Source organism: Anopheles stephensi, chromosome 3 (genome assembly GCF_013141755.1).
Source record: "Anopheles stephensi strain Indian chromosome 3, UCI_ANSTEP_V1.0, whole genome shotgun sequence".
Classification (NCBI taxonomy): Eukaryota; Metazoa; Arthropoda; class Insecta; order Diptera; family Culicidae; genus Anopheles; species Anopheles stephensi.
Window position 1 is genome coordinate 12,825,005 of NC_050203.1, and position 25,058 is coordinate 12,850,062.

At 44.0% G+C, this 25,058-nt stretch overlaps 1 protein-coding gene across 22 annotated transcripts in view; it reads left to right on the plus strand.

The window, feature by feature from the left end:
- The window catches only part of LOC118514267 (RNA-binding protein Musashi homolog Rbp6), a 529,948-nt gene that overhangs the window by 447,775 nt on the left and 57,115 nt on the right, over nt 1-25,058 (plus strand). For all 22 annotated transcript variants that reach the window (XM_036060991.1, XM_036060996.1, XM_036060995.1 and 19 more), the window contains one exon: nt 9,559-9,607. In XM_036060991.1, coding sequence (XP_035916884.1) covers nt 9,559-9,607 — 49 coding nt within the window. The remainder of the gene's footprint in view (nt 1-9,558; nt 9,608-25,058) is intronic.

Sequence of the window (25,058 nt, forward strand, 5' to 3'; positions counted from 1 at the left end):
GGATGTATCTTGGGCTGCTGCCGGTGACATCGAGCAGCCTTTGTTGTGCTTCTTGCTCTTGGAAGTTCAAAATGAAAGCACAACTCGTTTTTGTGTAATTTTTTCGAGTTAAAGAAGAGTTTTTCCATTAAATTATTTAACTTCTTCTACTCTGCAGTGTTTTTTTCTCTCACTCTTGCACGAGACGTATCTTTTTGAAAGCGTAATTTACCAATTTCCAGCACAGTATACGGAAAGCGAAAGAAATCATTTCACTCGAGCGGCAACAAAACGGCAAATGGCCACTCGGCAGAGTAAGATGCAACTGATAGGATAGTTAGGCTCCCACTTTTGCATTATTTACTTCTTCTATTTCTACTAGAAACTCCACTCCCTCAGAAAAGGACATTTGAAACGGCCAGCTAGGTGCCAGTTTCCACAACAACATTATTGGCTGCTTACAATCGCACGCAATGTACAGCGAAAAAAAAGGAAGCAAAATCTGCCAACTTGCATCTTTGCACAGTAGGAAAAGTTAACTTCGCAAAAGCAGAAAGGCAAAATAGCAAACAATAAAGAAATTGGAAGCAATTTTTTTATGCCTGCTCGTCTTCTAATTTTCTTCCTACTGCCAGCAAGTGGCCAGATGCACTGATAGTAGGAAAATGGGAAACTTTTCTGCTCAAGTAAAGTCTTGCCTGGGGTGGTGGTTGGAAGAAAAATCTCACTTCCGGTACCATATACCTGCCAATGATGGTGGCGTTGGATGGATGGCTGGATAGGTTTCATTCCTACCTAATTGGCGACAGTGATGCGATGACCAATGGGGCGTTGGTAAAGTAGTTTGTATCTCACAAAGAGAAAATGTTTCACAAGAATAAGTCTTACGGAAGGAATCGATTGTTGATCGGAAAATGGGGAGAAGAGTGCTTTCAGGATAATGATTCTGAGTGCAAGATGCAGTTCTAATTTTTCAATAAATATTCTCGAAATTTTACAATAATCGAATAAGTAAACATGTTCTCAGGAACTATAAATGTTTCATTTTAATTCCATCAGAGGGCGCTACTTGATTTACTCAAGATGACAGTACATGGTGAATGTTCAAGATTTTAATTGTTTTAACCCATAATTTTGCAACATCTTTGGCATAAAAACAATGTTAAAGCTCAACATTTCAGCAACGTTACACCTGAGTAAAATAACCTCCTTCTTTGAAGGGGCTACTTCCCGCGTAGTAGTACTCAGTACAATCCGTTTTCCATAAAACAACAACTTCTCATCTAAATTGTATAAGTTTTTAATTTCCATTTCTACCGAAGCTTTCGCATACCTGTGCCTCGTTCATTTTCCTTTTCTTGAGCTTCTTTTCTATACAAAAAAAGTTTTGTTTTTCATTCTGTAAAGTACCAATCGTCTCTTTCGTGTCATTTCACTTCGAAACAGCCCGAAACCTTTCCGGCCAGTGTGTCCTCAGTTACTTCCGAGCTCGAGTTTATCGTTTTTCGATTCGACAAAATGAGAAAAGTATGCTCCAATTGAGCATAGAAAAAAGCGCTCGCTCACCCAAAACACACACAAACAAAACACGTACACAAGGAGGAAAAATCGCTTACCATTAAAGGAACGAACATTTAACATACACGCGACAGACGTTGGCCGTGTTTAAAAATGAGGCTTCCAAGGAAAGAAGAAAACCCCTAAAACAGATGCAAACAAAACGATACAAAATGGAAACAGCGTCCCAAACGACACAGGAACACACTGCACCACGGGCAGAAGGAAGGCAGAAGTAAAATGGGAAAGTTTAAATTGACTATTTATATTCCGCTGATTAAAACAGATTCGCATTCGCATAACAACAACACTACTGGCAGCGCGGCTGTACACACAGACACGATCGGGACTCAACATCGAAATCTTTTGCGAGATTTCCATTTCTTTCGCCGTTGTTGACGTTAGGTAGTTAGGCAGCGAAAGCAACGAAAACAGTGGAATAAAATAACAGCGCAAGCATCGGCACGGTACACGACAAGCCACTAGCCTGGAAGGGACGTTTTATTAGGCTGAGCTTGGAAAAATCCAGAGCGAATGAGTTTGGTTTATTTGCTTCAAATCACGACACGTTTCGTACCCGTTAAAAGAGAATCAAATTTGATGGCTGATTTTAACTGGCAGAGAAGAATGTAAGCAATGCTTCGCTGGTCATTAGGATACTGTGTAGCTATTAGATGATTTTAAATTGGAAAAAATAGAAAGAACTCTGTCATCCTTCATTTGAAAGAGGAAAATCTAGGATTTTAATTTAATGAACTTGGCCTGCCTATATCTTATATTGTATTTGATTTACGAGAAAAGCTTCTACAAAACCCAAGCCAAACATTTAAAACAATTTACACGCAACTTAAATGATTCATCCTCCATCCCGTGCTCTTCAACTCCTGAAACTCTCGAATGTTTTATTGTTCCTCTAATAAGCGATCCCAATAAAAACCTCGGCGATATCCTGCCCTGTCGTCGGCCACTTCTTGGCGACCATTTATTTTGTTTCCCAACAAAACCCCCCCATCGCTTTACTGCGCGGGCTGATGATCGCTTCTCGCTCGATAGTCAACCCCTTGCTCCCGCAAAACCAACCCAGGACAGCAACCGGTGCCTGCCAACACGGCGCGTAAAGATATAAATCTAACCCGACCGCTGTTGTGTCGGTTTCGGCTGCTGCTGCGTGAAGGGAAAATTTATTTTTCATTACAGCGCTCCCGTTTAATGACTTTCGAATTCCAAATGAGCCCGGCCAAACGGGCACCGAATATGCTGATGATCGCCAATGAGTCATGGGGTGAGAGAGGGGTGGTGACGCTCGCCGGGTTGACCTCGAAAGAATGCCAATAGTTTTCGGCCTGCCATGCCTAAATCTCGCCTGGCAGTAGTATGGTGCGGTTGAACAAAATTTATTGCCCCGGAAAACTTGTTGCATCCGATCCGATTGTTATCCGGTCGTCTGTGCTGTGCCAGTTCAGATGACCAAACCAACCCGAACTTTTTCTTGAGACAATGTGCTTCATGCTGCTGTTTCTGTAGATGATGAAAGTCTTTCCGGTTGTTTCAATATGCTTTAAGGGCTGCCTCTTCTCAGTTTAAGAGTTGTTGTTTATGGCAAAATATGTTTAAAGAGATCGACTAATCTCCTAGCCAAATCCAACACTGACGGTCCTCAACGGATGGTTAATTAGATGATTTATACTTCATCCACCGGTTCCGGCACATTATTATCTGGCCCGAGAGTTTCGATAGAAAAATGCGACCAAGTACACAGACCACCAATGGAAAAGGTGCACTAGGAAAGATAATTTTCTGCCTCCAGTAATTAAGAGCTCGAATTACCGAAACCCATTCATTACGCCAACTAGCGCAGCTCCACCGGGCAAAGCGGGAATTGGTAAAAGCCCGAACGAGGGAAAGAATAAAGATTAGTGAATGATTAACCCATTCAGGTCGAAGCCACTGAATGGGAAACAATATCTCTTCGAAGCTTTTGATGGTTCTTCGCTTTCGTGAATCGTTTCCTTGTCTAACAGAATGGGTTCGGGTAGGGGATATGGGTTTTATTGCTAGCTTGCTCGAAATTAATTAAATTAAAAGAAAAATTGCAAAACAAACACGTACACGAAGCACGGGTAGCGGGTAGATCATTAATTTAAGTTCAGTATAATGAAGATGTCACTAAACCAAAAAATGGATGCAATTAGTGATGTGCACCATCCATCAGACGCTAATTAAATTATTCTGTTTCAAGATGTTATAAGAAATAGCCACAGGATTTCATAACAACTTCACAATGTGTACAAATGTCTAACAATTTCAAATCTAAATTAGGCTACAAGCTCATTTAAATGGAAACTATCCATTTCCAACTATCCCACACCAATGATCGTACCTCAGCAGAACCTTAACCGCTTTTACAATTATTATTTTAATCTCTACCTTCCCATCTCGACCCTGCGTATCGGCCCACCGTCGGCTTCACATACGACCGTTTTGAGAGCGTGAAAACTGCCTTCATAACCGGCTCATCAGTGCTGCTCGCAAATGGTCCCAACGGGTCCAAGCCCACGCCCAGGAAGCCCATCCATCGTTTGTTGCACATCCTGTTAGCTTTGCCGGCAGTCACAGAAAACTACCCCAGACCGACGGAGCCGATCTCATCCGGGACCAAGATTATAATATTAAGCCGTGTAACCCTTCCAATCGGGAATCCGGGATCTGGCACCACGAACGGGCCCGATTGCCTGTGGCCAAACCCAGCAGCAGCAGCAGTATGCACCCGTAGCCAGTTAATGAAGGTTGGCGCATCTCGCGGTACCGATTATCCCGCCGGTTTGTGATTCCCGGCCGACCGGCATTAGAGGCTTCGCGAGCGCACAGAGCCCTTCGAGGGCACTGTTTCGACAAATTATATTTTGCACTTCTGCCCAACCCAAGCTGAAGTGAAGTACACCTGTTCTGGGTGGGTGGAAACGAGTGGGAAAACACGGTGTAGCAGGTTAGGGTTAATTTTCCGCTTATCGGCAAATTATGATCGAACGGGAAAATTTGTGAATTTTCTATCTCTGCCACCCGCAAACCCAGCCCCGCTTCTTCGGGTTGTAAAGTTCACCCCCGGGAATGATACCCAGTTCCTAACGATCCTTCTCACACAAACACATTGGGCTGGATGGTCGTTTTGAGGAAGGTTTTTTGCGTTGTTGTTTGCCGATGAGCGTAAGCATCGCCAACCAACCAAGACAAACTGTAGGTGTATCGTGTTAGGAGAGGTACAATATTACTGGAAAAGGGGGAGAAAAAAAACACTCAAATACACACAACTCGGTTAAAGTTTATACAGGACGGTAAAGCTTTTTCTATCACCAAGCTGCACGAACCGTGGTACGATAGCATGCCGGATGCACGTTGCATACACGCGCACTGCATCGTACTTTCCTGTGTGAGAGTGTGTCTGTGTTATGCACCGGCTTATAAATATGCCTCTAGGGGTATTTTAATGGAACCCACACACACGCGCACACACACAGGCACCTTCCTGCCCTTCCGTGAACTGTGAGCTCTATCCGGAAAAGCTAGCACACATCCCGGTATCGGGGGCAGTAAATCGATGATCCTAAGCTATCATCTGCCGGAGTATTTGCGGCACCCAACTTTGCCTCGCGGGTTTTCGGAGGCGGAAAATAATGGAAAAAGCTCTTGCCCGACCGGCCTCGGTCGGAATCGATGGTAAAATGGATTAAAATATCGTCAGAAGCTTTACGGAACGAGAAAGTGAGAGACAAACTGCACTGGGGCCTGGGAAATGCAGGCTGCTAGATATTCGCTACTAACTGTCTGGCAGTTAGGAGAATGCCGATGGGTTCGGTGAAAGTTTTTTTTTGCCGTTGCATCCTGATCTTCATCCCACCCGTACCATGCTTGCATTCCGCTTCCTTAAGCGCGCGTGCCCTCATTTGCCGGAGTATTACATTCTGTAACACCGGAGGCCACAACTTCAGGAGCGAGCGTCATTTTCGTATCATATTTTCACCCACTCCAGCACGATGGCGACTACTCGGCCCCACGATGCACTTGAGGTTCAGGGGAAGGGAGAAAAGAGAAACCGAAAGAAGCGGAGTATCAGGTCCCGGTACTGCGGGAAAATGCAATGAATACTATCAACCTTTTGCCTCCTTCCAGCAGGATAGTCGCCGTGCTCTGCGAAGCTGCCGGTGAGCGAGGTGAAGCAAAGATCATACTTCCGGGGAAAATGATAAGTACTGCAGGAGAAAAACGCAGCCAACTTCACATTCAAATGGTCGAACCGGGGTGGGGGGGGGAGGATACACTCACACTAGGTTTTTTTTTTTTTTGTGCCGTTGTATAGCACCGTATCCCGTGCAGCTAACCCATTTTCCGGATTGTCCTAGCGGGGAAGGCTTTTTTTTTTTTTTGCTTGTTCGCCCTATTCGACTTTTCCTCTGGGAACGATTTTACGCAACGTTCCGCTACGATGCCTATGCTCAGTACGTGTGTGTGAGGAGGGTATTGCATGTGATTAGTATATTATTGAAGTCGAAAAAAAGGGAAGCAAAAGAACCATTACACAATCTATAGGTGTGTGTGTGTGTGAGTGTGTGCAATCGGAAGGCAAGATACGAGCGTAAACCCAAAACCCGCCGGAAAGTGTGCAGCGTCCGGATAACGAGCAGTTCGTACGTTCTCATTTGGCACTCAGGGACAAGGGATTAGTGTTGGATTTGGGGTTGGAGAGCAGAAACGGATGGTTTACGTTTTCGAAATCCAAAGCAACCAATATGATGACCTGCGTGATTTTGTACAATTCTGTTGGTGGGTTTTACTAAGGGATGCTAGGAACATGTTGAGATTTGAAGTACAAAACAAGGGATACAAGTGTGACTCGATTGAAGTCTACATTAAGAATGGCCTTTTATGTAGCAGTAATGAAAATCTCATACACTGATTTCCTTAGCATTTTCTAAAACTACAAATCATAAAGGAATGCTCACTCTCGCCCTTCTTGGTTAGTTAGTCATCATTACGGGTTGTTCGTCCAGATGGGATTTGATTCCTGATGCCGCCGTGGGAAAACCGATATCGATATCGAAACTGGCCTTAGCTTTATCAGAATGTTTCTGTCCAAAATGGGTCGTAGGATTGACTGTTGAGAAGGATATACAATAAAATTTGTTAGTCAGAACACAGTGAAAATTCGATAACTGCTTGGGCCAAAACCCGTATGGAAGGACAGAAAATGTCGGTTAAATTCCCTGAGAAATATTCTGGTGAACTATTTTCCTACAAAACTCAGCCATCAATCAATAACTCCCCTACCGCGATTATTTTCATCCTGATTTTCCATGGTGCCTTCCATTATTCCTAATAGCATACCCCAACATGCTGTTGCTTTAATCGGCGCATTAGCAGAAAAAAACAATAAAAAACCATCCTCCATCTTTTGGACGAACGAAGCCCCAACCATCGGTCCTCAGCATCGCAGCAGCTTTAATCGCAGCTGTTTCCCACATTCCCGCACCGAAATGACGATAATTAAACATAAAGATCTGGGCATGGCATCTTTACGCGCCCATATCGCGTTCCGCGTTGTTGTATCGCTGTGGTTGATATGATTTTGCTAAAATGTGGTCTGCGTAAGAGTTTAGTAGAAGCGAGGCGAAATATGATACGCCAGCGAGCGAAGTCGGTCAGGCATCGTAAACGAGTTGGGTATGTGTTGTTGCGCGGCGAGATGATTATGACCATCGTGTGATGCCTGTTTTTCGAGGCGAGATTAAACAGAACTGAGGCTTTGAATGTGACCGGGTTTCCACGTAAAACAGTCGAGTGACCCACTGATAGGAGCTGGGCACATGTTCCTACGGTTTGCTGATTGAGAATGCAATTTTTGTTCTCATATACATCTTAACTTTCTATGCTAAATATTGATACAGAGCACAAGACACATTGGTAAAAATGGCTTTTCAAAGCGATTATCTTAAAAACCCTTTCTACGCCCAACACGTACCAACTGCTACAAGGCTTTCAACACTTTCCACAATAATTTAAGCCCTAGCTGTAAATGAGTCATTACAGCTTGATTGAAATGGCTGTTAAATGTAAAAAGATAATCCCACCCCGTCCGATAGTCACCCCTGTTGCGTCACTATTCCGGTCCCACCGCCAAGTTGCTAACAATGCGTCCCGGCTCTCAAACGCCAACCATCGAAAGAACTAAACTTGACATCTTACGAACGAACCTCCCTCGTTCCAAAAAACGCCTTGGCGCCTTTATTTTACAACTTTCCAAAAGCTGCCACCTAAGTAAATGAAGCAGCAATCGTATCGTGGAGAAGCTTTCGCTCGCGAAACTTATGTCCAACCCGGTCTCAGACAACTCATCCCCTCCACGAGCCCCTCTGTGCGATTTTTGCTCAGCCTGACAGGCTGATTTCCTGTTCCGTTTAACCACAACAGGGTGTTCCCGGTGTGAGTGTGTGTGTTTGTGCTTGTGTGAGAGTGCCGTTGATGGGCGTTTGTTTCGGTGGTGGGCCAAAGATACTTCGAACCCGGCAGCCCATTGGCCGCAATCGTTGTTGCGTCAAGGGCGAAAGTTTACCTTGCGTTGAAAGTTGTGGCCATGGTGTGGCCGTGGTATGGGCTGTCAAAAGCAAAAACCCCGGGCAGGAAAGGATATTATTCGCTACCGCTACCTATCCATCCATCCATCGAACCCATCAACGGAACGGAACCGGGACCATTTGCCCCCGGTTCTCGGAACCGGCCGCGTACGGCGCCGATCGACACCAAAGCGCTGCCCCACTTTGCGGCACCCCACCAATGTGTTTAAAGATGTTTTTTGATGATCGTCTTTTTCGCATAATTAGAAAACTTTTATTATTTATGAAATCACTTTAGGGAAAATGCTTTACGAGCAAAAACGCCGAACTTTGGACCGTTCGGCTTTCTGGTTCGGTGAGCGTAAGCCTTTCTCTTCCGACTGATTTCTACAAGAAGAACGCCAACACACACACATACACTCCTGTTTTCTCCGTTTTTTCTGCTTTGCTCGACCAAAGGCTTCTTTCATTTGGTTTTGCTCTTCGACAAAAGCATCTCTTCAACAAAGTAGAGTTTCTTTTGAATTTTCTTCAGGGCCAGGTACTTCTTTTTCCCCATGTTTGGGTGTGTGTGTGTGTGCATTTGAAGCGTTGATAGTAGGGTAACCGGGACTGCCGACCCGAAACGGGAGTCTTCCTAGCAAAGGCGTGGTAGTACCCTTATGTTACGCCTGACCAACTTATCTAAAGAAGCAAACCAAAGTGTTCGGCATGCTGATGCTGGCAGGGAGCGTAAGTTTTACAAAAGGCAAAAGTGTGGTTTGGAAGGGGTCGAGAGAGGACGGCGCTAACAATCGGATAAATTTGACCGAACGGTATACACCGCATAATGGTGTGCGGGTGATGCGCCAGAGTGGAAAGATATTGATTTTCTTCCTCATTTGCCAAAAGTGGGTTCTACGGGGTGGGTCCCGGGTCTCGTCTGCAACTGACCACAGTTTAGGGAAATGTGGAGCTAAACTAATTTCTACCTTTTCTATTTTTTGTATAATGGTAAAATATGTAATTTTTATGTTTTTCAACTGTTTTACGAGTAAGTGAAAATATTTCTAAAATTTTTCAAGGTTGGAGTGAGCTGAAAATTTGTTCTTCTTCTTCTACCTCGGCACTACGACCGCGAAGGGTCTCGGGCAGTTAGTCCTGCGTATGAAGAGACGGTCTTGATAGGATTTCAACCCCGGTCATGCCGTATGACGACCTATGTCGCCTTGGCCTTTGGACTGCACCAAGCTGGAAAATATTTTTTTTAAATCTTTGTTATTCCTTATGATAAAAATAAATTTAGTTTTTAGGAAATACATGCAATTTGCATTATTTTATCAGATCGTTTATTCATATGTTTTCATTTTTATTAAAATCATTCGTATGATAAGTAACAACTGATCATCTATTCTCTTTTCGTTTGTTGTCTTTTCAGATTGAAGATGCGATGCTAATGTTTGACAAACAAACCAACCGGCACAGAGGTAAGTCAATGAGGTTCTGAATATTCCTTTGGTTAGAAAAGGCTCATGGGGTATGAAATTTCAAATGATTTTGTTTTAATAAGAGGATCTTGCAAGCCTTATTTTTAATACAAAAATGGATTACAATGAGCAACTGTCAGAAACACGGAAAAGTTCTTTAAAACGTTTTTCGTATTCCTTCTAAACGCTTTAACATTTTTGTAATAAACGAACGTCTCTTTTCCGAATGGGCACCGGGACGCAAACGCACTCCTTTGTGAAAAATAGCATTTGCAAATTCTTGTGAAAACCAATCCAACAGTGAAACAGATGGCTCAGCTGGCTGTTACCGGTGCACCGGTAAATGCAACCATTGCAGCCGGGCTGAGTTTGATCTGCACCGAAGCACCGGCAAACAAATCAGCACGAATTCAACCAATCGTAAACAAACAACAATAAAATCCAAGCACATCATAAACAAATGTCAACAGTGCCCGCCCATCAGCGCACCATCCGAGCTTTTCCAGACTTTTCCTTTTCCACTGCGAGCTCGAGCTCGAACACATTCGAACGCACCGTTTTAGCTTCATCGATAGCAGACGAAATCACAATCGGTTGCTTCTCCAGCTGTGTGCGCTGTGAAAGCTAAGCTACAAAGCAGGGGAAGAGAGGGCGAAGGAAAAGGGTCGGAGGAGGAGTTGCGCCCGGATGACTGTTTACCCATTGCACTTTCGAAGTCACGCCACCGGGCACAGATCGTTCGTCTGGCAGCCCTGAGTGCCATTCAGTGACGATGCAAATTTGTCCACCGGACAATCGAACAGCTCTGTTTACCGTCATAACAACTATCATCATCGCCTTCTTCTACTACCACCACCACCGTCATCGTCTTTTCATATGCAGACCAGCATTAACATCATCACCATCGTTGCACTTGGAAGCAAACTGTCAATCGACATTGGGTTTACGGAACCGATGGAATGTGTGACTGCTCCCGTCCCTCTATATGGTTGCTTCTTTCGTGTTGAAATCGAAATCGAGGGGTTTTCGCTTCGACAGATGGAACAAATGGAAAATGGGTACTCCGTTAGGCGATTAGTGATGGACGAATGGTGAACGGTTTTCCGAGCTGTAAAATCTATGCTCTCGTTGCTCTGCGTGTGGTTACAAACATCGCCTTCACGATCAGTTGACAGACTTAGACGTTCACGGTTTGAAGTTCAGCTGCTAGTTCTCAAATGAACTAATTTTCATTCCAGAAAAATCCCTCAAAGTTTTGATTTTATATCACGAAACATGTTTCAATATTACAACCATCGCTCAGCAGCTTCATCATGCATGCATAACATTATTATTGGCAGCGCATTTTTCCGCCACGACCAGCCTTTTGCCCGCGGATGCCATCACTGGAATTGCATTTTTACCGCATTGATTGCAAAAATGCATTAAAAATATTGCGAATTTTCTTTCGCCAGTCTAGGAATCATAAATGGTACCCTACACCATGCAGCCATTGCACTCCAATGTCCAAACGGGGGCAGAAACCTGCAGATGCATTTCCAATCAAGCTTTGGTCGGGGTCTGCCGCCGTTTGTTCAAATGCATTTTTTTGTATTTAAGTAATTTCAAATACTGCAGGACTGCATTAAAGTTGGAGATAAAAGACCTGTTAGAGTATTTGTTTTTCGCCCATTCTAATGTTTGTTTGATCATCTATAAGCTAACAACACATTGGAACATCCTCTTTAAAGTAGCTTTTTCTGTAGAATTTCCCATGCCCTCTACTGTATTGCCATTAATACCAACTGTTAAATAAAACACTTTCATTCACTATTCGTGCTCTCGATAATACCTATCAGCAAATGAATTTCTGTCCCCACTGTACTCCGGTAGCTCGCTGTCACGAAACCGGAAACGTGTAATCGCACTACCGAAAGCCATGCAACCGAAATGTGGAAACCAAACCCATCACCCCCTGTTATTGACACCGTATGTGACTGACAGACTCGAAACTAATCACTAAGCTCTCTTGGCGATGGTTTTTGACACTAAATGGAATACAATCGCACGAAGCCGGACATGAGCCAGAAAGAACCAGATGTGGTACCGACCGGCAAGCACTACTTACGCCAACGCCTTGGTGGTCTGCTCGTTGGCTCGTTCCGCAATGAGGTTTCCAGAGTCACCCGAAGACACGAAGATTGCGCTAAAAGTGAGACTGAAGTGAAGAATGGTAAGCCCTACCGAACAGCGCCAAGTGGCTAAACACCATTGATCAGAAGTGAAGCCCCCGGCAATGGGGAATCGAAGACGGGCAGACGAGATGTGTGGTGATGGAAATAGAAAAGCAGCAGTAAAATGGCGGTTTAACAACCGTTTGACCATTGTCTCTTCGGTCGAGAAAATGGGGAGCTTTTTCCTCGAGGCACACCATTTTCCTCGCCGTGCACGATGTTCTAACGTGTAAAGATGTGCTCAAACACACACACACACAGACACAGAGAAAGGACACACGGATTCTACTCACTTGTACACGGTTTTTGGTGACAAGCTGTAACTCGGAACGAGACAGGATTAGTGCTGATAGAGGAGGATTTATTTAATTCCTTTTTTTTCAGTCTTGCTTTCTTCTTTTCCCGTTTCTGACGGACCGAAAGGGAAATGGGTGTGTGATTTGAGGTGTTTTAGTTTCGTTAAGTTCCACCCCGAAGTGGATCACTTTTTCGCAGAAGACAGTCATTAGACACTGTCACACTGGTGCTCTCGGTTGGTGGAATTGGAGAATCGTTGGGAATGGATCCTACAATCAACGGGAGAAGCCTTGGACGATTGAATGGTTTTTCGTGCTTTTATTTTTGAGAAAGCGATAATGGAAAAGTTGCTTACAAGAGCTATATACTTTGTAGGTTGTTGTTGATATGCTGAAGCTATATTAAGGATTATCTTTAAATAACGTGTGAGGGACTTATTGTAAAAATGTTTAAGGGTTCAGAAACTCAAAGCCTCTTTAAATAAATAACTTAAAAAAATCAATGATATAAGTCTTTCAATCTTCATGTTAAGCTTGTGAAGACTGAAAAACTAGATTCAGGTCTTCCGATGACTATCAAGCAAATTATTTTAAATTTTACATTTTTTTGAGCTAAACCGATTACATCGTTCTTCTAGCTCACCTTCCTGATCCATACAGTTCTCATCATATATTTTCCATTGGCCTTCCGTCTAGGCAACTTCAATTGTTGTGAAGCCACCGGTAGTCACCGAACCGGTACGAAATATCCCGAGCCAATAAGCGCCATCGAATGGTATTAACTTTCGAGCGAGTTTTCAATTATTTCCCTCCCGGTTCTGGGAGGGGCACGAAGCAACCAAGCAACGATGCATTAACCCTCTGCGTGGAAGGAAATCCGTTCCACCCCATTGCGGGGAAAGTGTTCACACACCAGCACCGAAAACTCGGCGGGAAAGTCTACTGTACGGGCCAGCTGACCTGTGAGGTTCGCACGAAGAGGTACGCGGCTCGACTTAAGTAATCGAACCAATTCCTCAATCCTCCACACAACTGGACCAATTTTTTGCCCCCATCATCACCACCCTCCCTGCTCAGAGCATTTCATACCTAAATTATACTTTTCCGAACAAAAGGTTTCGAAACCACGCCACTATTCGTGACGCGCTCCTTAGCCCTGCACAGGCTGAACTTTTGCCCTTCGCACAACGCCAACCTCCCTTCTCCTCATTACCCACCGCTCCCTCTTCAAGGTTGGGCTCATTTGAGATTGGATTTCAATTATAACTTTATCCTGCACTTTGTCCGTCCGCGGCGCACCATACTAGACGAGACGCGAATGTTTTCGGTGCATACGGGGTGCACTGCTGGCGAAAGTGTACCTTCGTTAAGATCCGTTGAGGTTTAGCGAAAGCAAGCGATTTCGATTTTTCCCTGTGCGACATTTTCTCTTCGAAAAAAAATGGTCCAACTCAGGGCAGAAGAGAAGAATAAAACGACGGCGGTGAAGGAAAGGCAGCACAAATCCATCCACCGCGTCGCGAAGGAAGGATTTTCAAAAGCATTATTATGCTTTTATCGCTTTCGCAGACGCAGACGACAAAATGTGATAAAAACTGAGGTGGGATGGAGAAGGGGGTGGAAAACATCCTCTCAACCCATTTGAGAATTGACTTTATTTTACTAAAAATGAAAAGAAACGAAAAGGCTGCAACAACTGCGATAGATTCCTGGCAAATGGATTAAGAAGCGCAGCTCGGATGCAGCGCCGCGAACGGTGTGCAGTTATTCTCATTATTTTCTACGGGTTTTCTTGCCTCAGTGTGGGAATGTTGCACACGAAAATGGATACATTTGATGGAAAGGAAAAATCAATTTAGCTCCGGCGCAAAACGTGATGAAATAGAGGATATTGCCTGCACGAAAGGCAGATATGCTCTTAGGGAAGTAGTTAATGCTCGATGACAAAAAGGTTGGAGCAAAGTTGTGGACATTATTTTACTGCGTCTTAAAGGCATAAGTGGTGATGCTTCAGCAAAAACAGCGATGAATAATCCAATAATCAGTTATTTCAAAATAAAAATATAAGCCAAGAATATTGTACCTATTACAGCGAGCACACTATTCTTAGCCCTAGCCACCAGCTCGTACGATCGACTTCCTTCACAAAAAGGGAAGATTTTTCTTGTACCTCTCCACTGAAAACGCTTCATCGCAATCGGTGTCTATCAAGCAAGAAAGGCACTTGCTGGTAGAGAGCACTTTGCATCATGCAGAACGTGGATTGTTCTTCAACGCTTTCTTCCCTATCAAACCACCCCACTACAGCGCCTTGTGATGAAAATGCCACTCATCTCTCTAAAAGCATCCTCCCGCACAGCGACAGCATGCGAAGATGCTTTTGCGCCATGATGGTTCGGTACAGTTGCGTGTGTTGCGATCGCACCACCAAAGACAGTTGATGATTCAATCAAGCCGACGATTGGAATGGTAAAGCACCTTGAGCGGTTGTTTCCTTTGCCTTTTCTTCTTTTCTCGCACGCATAGGACTTTTTCTTCCGAACGATACACCAGCATCGGCAAGAGGAAACCTTGCCTGCCACACAGTTGTCAATCCATTGCTTTTAACATCTTCTTCTTTTTTTTGGCACCCGGCCACGTGTGCGCGATTCGGACATCATTCAGGTGACTTGTTTGTGGCGTTGCTGTGCGTACGCTGGTGCTCATTCAACCCGGTGATGGTTCAATTAATTTTCCGTTCCCATGCCGATGGAAATGCTGCACAACGCAGGATGAACGCATTGATGAGGTTCAGATCTCATTGCTCGTCCCGCTTTGTCTGTTTAATCTTTGAACGGATTTCACTTGAGGTAGAGTTTTCTGTTTCTTTTGCTATGACATTTGCTCGTTCATCAGAAAAGGATTTCAAAATTAAAGCACCCCATATAAGCTTACTGCAAACGGCTGCATCGACTTTAGGACGGCCATAGGGTTAAGGGTCAAGGAATCGAAACACTGAACATTTGAAGCAAATGAATGCTCGAGAGACAAAGAGCGAACCGAAGCACTTTCCTTCTTCCGGGAAAGTAAAGCTGAATTCCCACCGACGCTGGCACGTGTGCACCCGGGATAGAACGAGGCACAAATTGATTGATGGAAGGATGGACGGCTCCCAATCGATGGATGGGTGCGCATTGTACCCACGAATTGACAGATGGGATATAGATGAATCCTTTGCTTTTCGTGCGCTTGTCTGTCTATGTGTGTGTCGGATGGCTGACAGGTTGACCTTGTGACAAGGATCTCTTTCGGGTGCGGAAAATTCGGATGGAAAATCTCCAAAGCGAGAAAACCAACAGCGGGATGCATTAGTACGATTGAGATTTTTCCGCAAATGTTGACATTTAAAATGAACTGGAATTGTATTCAGGCACATTCCGAGATTTTATACAATTTAAAACAATTTAAATCTAATGTAAATACCGAATCAAAATCCAATATGCTAGGGAATGAGGCAAAAATGTATTAACTAAAAAAAATCAATTCAATTCGATTCCGTTTCTAAGCAATTCTGATACAAACGCTCTTCCGAAAGTCGGCAACGAACAATAAGCCGTTCTGTAGAATGATTCGCACATTTCGTCTGTTTACTAGAAATCACGCCAGCAAAACATCAGTTTTTGCTATTGACAGTCCTGCCCTAAATGATATCCGCAGAATAATTGGATGATCTGATGTAAATTATCATAATAGCCCGAGCTGATGATGAATAGCGGCAGCTTTGCTAGCGACCGCGTACCTTTGTCATTTCCGGTAACCATTTTCTAACCTCGGTGCGGTTTTCCTGTTTTCCACCTGTTCCTATTACGCTGGAATGGATTATGGAAACGTTCCTGTGTTTTGTTACCACTAGTCCAATAGTCTACGTAGCCAATAGAAGAGAGAATTTGCTCGTTGCATACACCAGAACCAGAACCACATTTCCTCGGAAAACGTTTCATGAAAATCCAAAATTCAAACCACTGCTCTCGCTTAACCCGCCCCATTCGCGACACCACCGTACATCTCATGCTTATTGTCAATTTATTTTTACTTACCCTTTTTTCTGGGTAGGATGGACGAGAAAAACTCACACTTTCCGTTTATGGTTCGAAATGAATGGAGAGATAATATTGGTAGCCATAAACTCGTGCTGGCTCGAGCTTCCGGACCTTCGAACCAACTACAATGACCCCACCTCCTTCCCTCCGCTCCCTATGAAAGTGCACCACGAACATTATTTGTATTTTATCAATTTCCGAAAATTATGCGCCATTCGCCCAATCATCATCATCATCATCGTCCAACGTCCCATTTTTCCCCCCTCGTCAAGTGGCCTGTGAAAGGATGGTTTGATTTTTGCCTGACACACACACTCACACACACACACATGCCGGGTGTGCTGGTTCACAATTTCGCATGAATCGAACCTTAATTGGTTGGACGATAAAAAGCGGCCATTTGCCGTTTGATGCAGTGCCCGGTGCGTCTGTCGGTGGCTGTGCGAAGCCAAACAAACGGTTCTGTTTTCCCTTGGTCGGTTGCGCGAGAAGGTTGGGTCGGTTGTGTAGCCATGATATCTGGATTCATGTGATTTACTGATTAAGCTGCTTGCGGATGAGCCACTTTTTGTTTTGTTTTGGTTGCTGTTGTTAATTTTTTGTAGAATTTATTTCGATCGTTGGTGAATCGTGCGGCGGTCGTTCATTCTTGGAATTGGGACGTTTGCGACCAGCGTGGAATTTATCAACCCGATACGCTTATAGTGCAAATTTGATAAGATATTATTTACTTATCACAATCACATCCTTGTTAAAACGATGAAAGAGTTATTTAAACAATCGTAATTGGTGGCAATTCAATGGAGAAAAACTCGATTAAATTCCGTGTAACCTTCAGATAGTAATTGTTTAACTAAATATTTGATGTCTTTGCTGTCTTTCAGTTAACTGATTTTCATTCATTTTAGCCTTTGCCGACCATTAGCCAATTATTTTGTACCGAAAAAAAAACAACTCTATTCATCAGCTTGTGAGAAAAGTCAATGTTTTTCTACAATTTATCTCTCTCACACACCGAAAAATAAAAGGCTCCACGTACAGTCAATATTAATGTATCACTCGATTACCTTCGCCAGATATTTGCATAATCTCGCAATTGTAATCGGCCTCTTTTTTCCCCGCTGGAACGAGCTGCGTATAGTGAAAAATGAGCCAACGATGAACTGTGTGCTGTTAGTATGTGTATGGCTGTCTGATGCCCTGTAAAGAATTTTACAGTTAAGATTTTTTTTGAGACTCTTTTACTCCAGTTTGCTTTCCCCGTTTCCCTCTGACAATCGTTTAGAGCGATGCTGCTTATCTCGAAATTCATGACGGCATTCGTTTAACGGCAGCTAAATTGGCCTCTAACTGTCGGCTGGGGATAATTTTTGAAAACGAATCACCACTGCCCACCGTTTGTACCTCACAACTGTAACGGCCCCCGAAACGTAACGCTACCAGTGGATTATTGCTGCCACCAGCAAATAAATGGTAATTTTGGTGTTTTGGGTGACGATTTTCCCGAATGATAGCTCCTGTGGGGGAGGGAAAAGGGGGGGAGCAAAGGGAGGTGTAAGATTTTCCACTCGTGCGCTATTCACCAAGTAATAAAACCGGTATTGTTTGTACGGGTGTGGGTAAGGCAGGTCGGACTGAGATTGCAACGATGCAAACAGCAAACTGATGGAGCTAACGAGAGCGAGTGAGAAAAGTGGAAAAAGATACACATAATCACAGGACATCTTGGGGGCCACTTATCGTGGCTCATTATGCGTTACTTTGTGCCGGAGTAGCCTTGAAAAGGAACAGCACAGCAAACCAACAGAAGGAAAAAAAAATCCACCGTCGCGTTAGCGGTCCTAAGGCGTAATCACCATCTCACCCGAGCCCCCATTTTCCCCCCATTGGATCGGAGCGTTCGGGAAGTGGCGGGGGGAAAAACTGCAACTGAGGCTAGGTTAGGGACAAATAAAAAGAAAAATCCTTTGCATTTTCTGTTGGCAAAACTTACTCTCCTACCAGAGCAGAGACCAGACGACAGCAGACGACGACGACAGGCCTGTCGCTTCAACACCTCACAACGCGCTTCCACATTGCAAACAAGTGTACGATGGCGCAACAACAGCAACAACAGCAACAAAAAAAACGATGATACTCTCCATAACAATTCCGGAATTCCTTTAAGCTTCCACACCGTGCACTTCCCGCTGGAAGAACTGTTTAGCAAGATAGCTGTGGGTGACAATAAAGCACGAAGAATGCAGCGAACGGCAGGAAGAGTCTCGCACCGTTTAGCTACCCAAACCCCGGACACCCCATTCAGCCAATTGCCATTGCCATTCGAGTCCGAGTCCCAGCGTTCCCGAACGGGAGCCGGGGACGAAGCTGGTAGTTGCGATGGTAATTTTACAACATTTACTGGGCGTCATGTTTCGCGACTTCCGTCCGTGGCTCGCACGAAACAATTCCACAACCACAACTAGTTGCTTGAGGTTGGCTGGCTGTGTGTGTGTGGATGAAGGGTGGGAATTAAAACTAATTGTAAATAATAAACCTCATTTTACATGATAAGGAAGAGTTTACCGTCCCTCAGCTGTGTGCCAGCCGACTCCAATGTGGGACATCCCCAGCTCAACAATTGAAACAGATCGCTACAAGATGTAACCGACGAGTCCGGGCGCAAATTTAATGCAAACCAGCGCCGATCCTTTCCTTTAAGCGATTCGTGCCGAAAGTTACGCTTCGTTTGAATTTTAGAAAGGCGTAAAAAAAAAGAGTAAAAGTGTCTCCGTTTCTTTTTTTCGAAAGTACCATTTCAATTTCGTTTGTCAAGCTTCCCAAATTCCAGTCTCAGTCTTGTGAGCTAATAGTGTGCAAACGTACTAGTAATGAGATTGAGACGGCGAGTGCGAGACACATTTGGGGGTGGGGAGGGGTCCGAACAAAGTTGTCATTTAATATTCTGGTTCGTTAGTTTTCCCTGAAAGCGAGACCTATGTGCGTGTGCCATCCACTTGGCGAAGCATGTCCGAAAACGGGGAAAAACTATCCACAAACACTTTCTACCTCCTCTTGCAGTACGAGTTGAAGCTATTTCGACACAAGAAGCTAAATTTTGTAGTCCCTTTTTTTTCCGTTCCTTCTATCTCTCTCACTAAATCGTCTGCCTTTGACGACAAGTTAGTTCAACTCAGTCGAGTGTGAATAAGTGCAACATTCTTTACTTGCCACCGTCACGTCACTAGGTTTTCCTTTTTGTGTGCGCTGTCTCTCCATCTCACTAGCTCTATAAGAAATGTGATCGAAAGTGGGATTCCTTTTTTTCTATTTTTTGGGTTAATTTTAGAAGGACGGACGAATGTAGTTTTCCCCTTTTTTTGTTGTTGCTGTTGCCATTCCTCTAAAGCAACATGTTTGCTTTGAGCATTCCAGTCACACCGAGCTTCGTGGTCATGGTGCACGTGTTTTGTTCACGACTTAAAGCGCTAAACTTTTAAGGTAAATACACCAATGGTTGAGGTGATGGTAAATAGATCGTTCCAAACACATTGCCGTCCATTACGGACATTTAAGGACATTCGATTGTGTTGCTCAAAAGGATATTATTAACACATCCTAGTGTAATAATTTTCTCTTAGGTGATGGGATCTCACCATTTAATGACAACATTTCCAATACTGAATGAAAAGCCTTTGCCTAGGTAATATGGTAATAAAAGTTTTATTAAACACCATAACTGCCATCGATATATCAAATCTTTTGCGTTTCATTTTGATCACTAATTATTAGATCCTAAAATTGGATGTACAAAAAATCATCATGTCGAAAAATTTTAAATACTCTCCCTGGATGCTACCGCTAAAAATCCTTATTGAATACAAAAATATAAATCATAGTTCCCAATTTCTTAAGCGGAACATCCCAACGAAACTTCAAATTTATGTCTCTAAATCGCGCCAAGAGAAAGCAAAACTCCACACAAAGTAACAAATGTGCTTCACGCATTATTGTTTCTGGGGAAAAAGTTTTGCCCAACTTTCCACTGGCTGATTTTCTTTCCACCAGTATCGCTTTCCGTTTCTTCAATCTTAGAAACAATGCGTATCGTGAACAGAAACAGGTTGCTCGCCATATCCAACAACGCTCCTTCAACCTGTCGATTCGTAGACACTAAATTCGTCCGCACCGCACCGCACACTAATAACTGTTCCGGACAACTGGTGCGGGATGATGCTTCGCCCCAAAATTACTGCAATAAAAGCGAAAGGAAGGCTCAACTCCGTATCCGGGGGAAGGAAAACCTCTCACCCAACATACGCAACGCAACGCACATGCCGCACGGAAGGAAAATGAGCAGCCTTCTTACCTATGCTTGCCGCCTTACCGAAAGGACGGATTGTGCCGTATTGTCTTCGGATTTTCCTTCGAGCCATTAGCGAAGAAGCGAAATGTGCCCGCTGACAGGAGGAAAAACAAATGAGCTTCTTCCTCTCTTTTCGGGCGTACCGTGTGATTCGGTTCGGGTGCGCTGATCCGCGTACCATCGGTACGCGATGAAATGTTGCGCGTCGAAAGCGGGAAGAGTGTTTCTTTTCATTTCGGGATTATTTATGGGTAATCTGGAAAAGAAATGGGATACTTTGTCTCCTGCCTGGTAGGGACATTAGTGTTAAGGTGGAAGGACAGAGCCCGGGCAAGGAACAGGTGGCGCTAGCTGGCACGGAAGCACCGTGTGTTTTGATGCTGAGTGGAAGTTTTAACTCACCGTTTGTTCTGAGCGGAACTGAACTCGCAGTAGTCAAGGTTCGTAAAATTCTATTGATTTATGTTCCGTATCTTACCTCCCTTACTTACTTCGCCGAAGTAATCTGAGCCGAATGCATTTGATAGGAAGGATTCTGAGAGCAATTACACCTGAATTTAATGAATCCTGCTTCCCGGAGCTCATTTCTCTGTAAATAATACTTTTTTTATACGAAAAGGTAACTAATTCCAATGATTCACTCTTTGTCTTGCTGAGTGACCTTACTGCAACTACGGTGCGTCAGGGTTCAGATATCGATCCCCGGGTGATTATAAATCATGTCAGCTGTCATGTCATCCAGTTAAAAAGTGATGCAGCTAAACCAAAACCAGCATGAAACGTAAATCTCATCGGGCATCAGCATTTCTAAATCCACCTTCACATCAAAAGTGACCTGTGGATGTCACAAAACTGACAGTTGAAATACGGATTTTTAAAGGGTTGCGTTCGTTATGTTTGGTTTTGCTATGGAGAATATATACTATCGATCTGAATGAACGATTTGAAATATGACAATATAATCCAACAGTTGTTTGTTTTATACGGTAGTCATGTCTTTGATAGAAAATTCCTGAGAGAGAAAAAATTGCTTTAAAATAGACAAGCTTTAAAGTGCAGTCATGAAATGTGAAGCTCACCGGGTGGGGTTTTTTTGCCTGCAGACACGCTCCGGAATACAGAAATTGTTGCTAACTAGCTAACAATTTCATCCAGACACGCTACCGCTTCACACTTCTACGGTTGCAGCAAGCAAACCGAGCAGCACTGGAATGTTGACCAAATTGTATTCAACGTTTGGCTTGGTTTCGTTTTTTTCCGTCTCTCCCAACAAAAACTACAGACAACGAGGAAAAGTCCCCCCAAAAAAACAAACGAGAACAACAACAGCTCCACAAAACATGCTCATGTTTTAATTGCTTCAAATGTGTACACACTTCATAAAAATGACACAAGCCTCCTTTCTTTGGCTTGCATCCTCTGTTATGACGGCCACGGGGGTCATGTTTATGTCACGCTGTATTCCAAACAATGTAAATTCCGGTCCTCCAGCATGCCTGCAACTGTATCGCACCATACTGTGCTCCCAAAAACAGGGGAGGAAGACTTCCCAAAAAATACCGAAAAAGGATGTCATAAACAGTGGGTGGAAGGTAAAAAAAATCCTGCAGCCACATATTGGTCCGATGACGATGGTCGAACGATGATTGAAGATTGGACGGCGAGCGAACTAACCAATTTTTGTGTATTGGTTAACGTTTGGGAGCTCGTTGCTTTTTTGGTGCTTGTTGACCACCAACAACAATTCATAACATGCACACTGCGGTGTGTCATCCGGTGAATTGCTCACGCCACGGAGCGGCAGGGCGCAAGAGAAGTACAGTCTCATCAGCGACACTCGAAAACCATCGTTGCCCCCTGTTCCGGAACGGGTCGGAACGCAAACCCATTCGAATGCCACATGTTGTTAAGCACGTCTGTCCATGGAGGATCATGCTTTGGTGGAATTGTACCGGACCAGGCTAGCGCGAGAGGCCCAAAAATGCACTCCATTCTGTGGTCGTACTCTTTGGTGAAGGATTGTTAAGCTTATTTGGAATGTTGTTGATGGTTTACTGTGGGAAAATTCTCTTTTTTTTAAGTACACAAGATAGCTTTTGACCATCGGCATGCCTTATTTCATGAAAAAAACCCCAAGGTAAAGCAAGAAATGTTCTACTTTAAACAACGCTAAGCACATCCCTGGAAAACAGATCCAAGGAAGTCCGGGCTCTGTTTCATCTTAATCCGGAACCTGCCTTCCCGTTTCGATAAAACTTCGGGAAAAAGCGATTTCACTCCATTCCACCATTTTCCCTGCCCACACAGACTCCCGGAAAGACACAGTGGAGCAAAGCTAATGAGAGCTTAAACGGTTCTCTGCGGTCGGTTGGTGATGATACAATCGTCCATATCCTTTAGCAAACTGACCAAAAATTGTTCCTCCCTTTATGTGCATTCCCATCGGGGAGGGGACAACGACTAGGACGTCGACGACACACGACGACGACAGCGGTGGTGGTTCTTGTTGTGGCACTTTTTAGTTCTACCCTTCCTTCCGAACGGCAAAGCTCTACGACATTGCTAGAATTCTTGTGGCTTTGTGGTGCGTTTTTTGTTGTGTACTCTCATATTCAGGTCCCTCAGTGAGTTCGTGTGTGTGTGTGCTGGAGCATCCTGTTTGTGTGATGATAGCATTTAAAAGCACATTTGCTTGTCGGGTTTTTTTTGTGTTGCTCTCCTCTGTTTGTGTTGTTAGTTGTCTGTGCATGTATGTGCTGTTCCATCTCGTCTCCAACAACTAGGAGACATGGCTAAGTCTAAGCACCGACTTGCCTTCTTGCTGCTACCCGTTCAAGCATCAGCTACCGCTTGCTCCAACCGGGGAACCAGGCTCCACTTTCGCTATGGAAGTTGAGCGTTTTGGACCGATCTTCGATCGGCAACCACCACGAAAAGAAGCTTTGGAGCAGCTCCTCGGTCTTGTTTATGGTCCCGGTGCGACGTGTAGAAAATTGTCTTGTACACATGAGAGAATTTGCTGCCCCGTAATGCTCCATCCATACTGCTCGTCTACTTCTCGGACAAACTTTTGCAAATGAAACGAAAGTGAACGACAATGACAAACACACTACTCGTGTGAGTTGGTTTTAACTCTACCGCATCGCAATAGGAAGACACGACCGAGCGCAGGGGTTGGGTTGGCAACTGTTGGGAGCTTTGTCTGGTAGAAGACAGCGGAGCTCTGCCAGCATCTACCAGCCATCATCACCACAACTATTTGCTACCAGTAGCCATAAGCTCATTTTAAAGTAAAAAGCATCCAACACAAATGTTATTAAAAGTCGTCCCCCGCACTAGCGCCCGCTGAAGCAGTGGTGATAGTACCGGAAGCTTTCGGTTGGTAGTAAAAGGGGCAAATTTAACTTTCCCAACCACCCGATCCACATAACAATTGCGACAATTGCATCTCTGCTGTGGTGCACGCTAAAGATGCAACTGGGAGAAAATTATTTCTGGCAAAGCAGTGATGTACGGAGTCGGAGTAACGAAGGGATATTAGCCTGTAGAGAGAAGATCAAAGCAAGGTCAGACGAGTGGCGATGATCTATTAATTAGAGTCCTTGGAATAGTCTCAAATACTTTTGTTAAAATAAAAAAGCGAAGAATTAAAGATTCTCTAATCTAAAACTCTTCAGTAAAAAATAATGAATAAATTCTAGCCAGACGAGATTCTCTAACCATGTTCGATAGACCGTCCGTACTAAGCCAGAAAAATCATCCTTCAAATAACAATTACTCTCAAGCCTCTAACACCGTACAAACGCTACGGTTTGTTCTGACTTGCTCTGTCTCGTCGTATTTGCTTTTGGCAATTGAAACACCCTTCTCACACACGGTTACGCAGGAATTCTAAATATGTTGTCTCGCCGGAAGCCACTCATGTTTCAATACACCAAACGCATAGCAGCATCCTATACCATCAGGACACGAGAAAGAAAAAAACGATAGTAAAATATCTCTCGTTAAGCTCCACCAGACACAACCACTCGTCGTTGGGCGACATTCGTACATAAATGCTTTCAACCCTCGAACGAGCATTGTTGTGTGTTTGGGTGTGCCTTTGCTGGTGAGCAAGGGACTGGGACCATTCACTGTGCGGGAAAATAATTTACGAAATAAATCAGTTGGAACAAGTTATTAGTACCTTGCCTGCTTCACGATACGTTTCGCCCGAACGCAATCACTCCCGCTTCCCGAAGCTGGAAATTGGAATTTTCTTATTGGACACCGCTGGTCCAAGATCCAGCAAACAAATAACCTCTACCAAATGAGTAACGGTTTCAATATGTTCTCATTGATCGTGGATTGAGCGTGGTTTTCCGCGGATGGATGGATGGTGGAATTTGGGCCAGTCGATACTTAATTTGTTTGTCCAAAGAGTGGTGTTTTTCCCTGTGAGAAAAACCTCCATTTCCTTTATTTTCCCTCGTGTACAAATTCATACCACCAGTACACAGTAATGACGCGCGCGCGCCT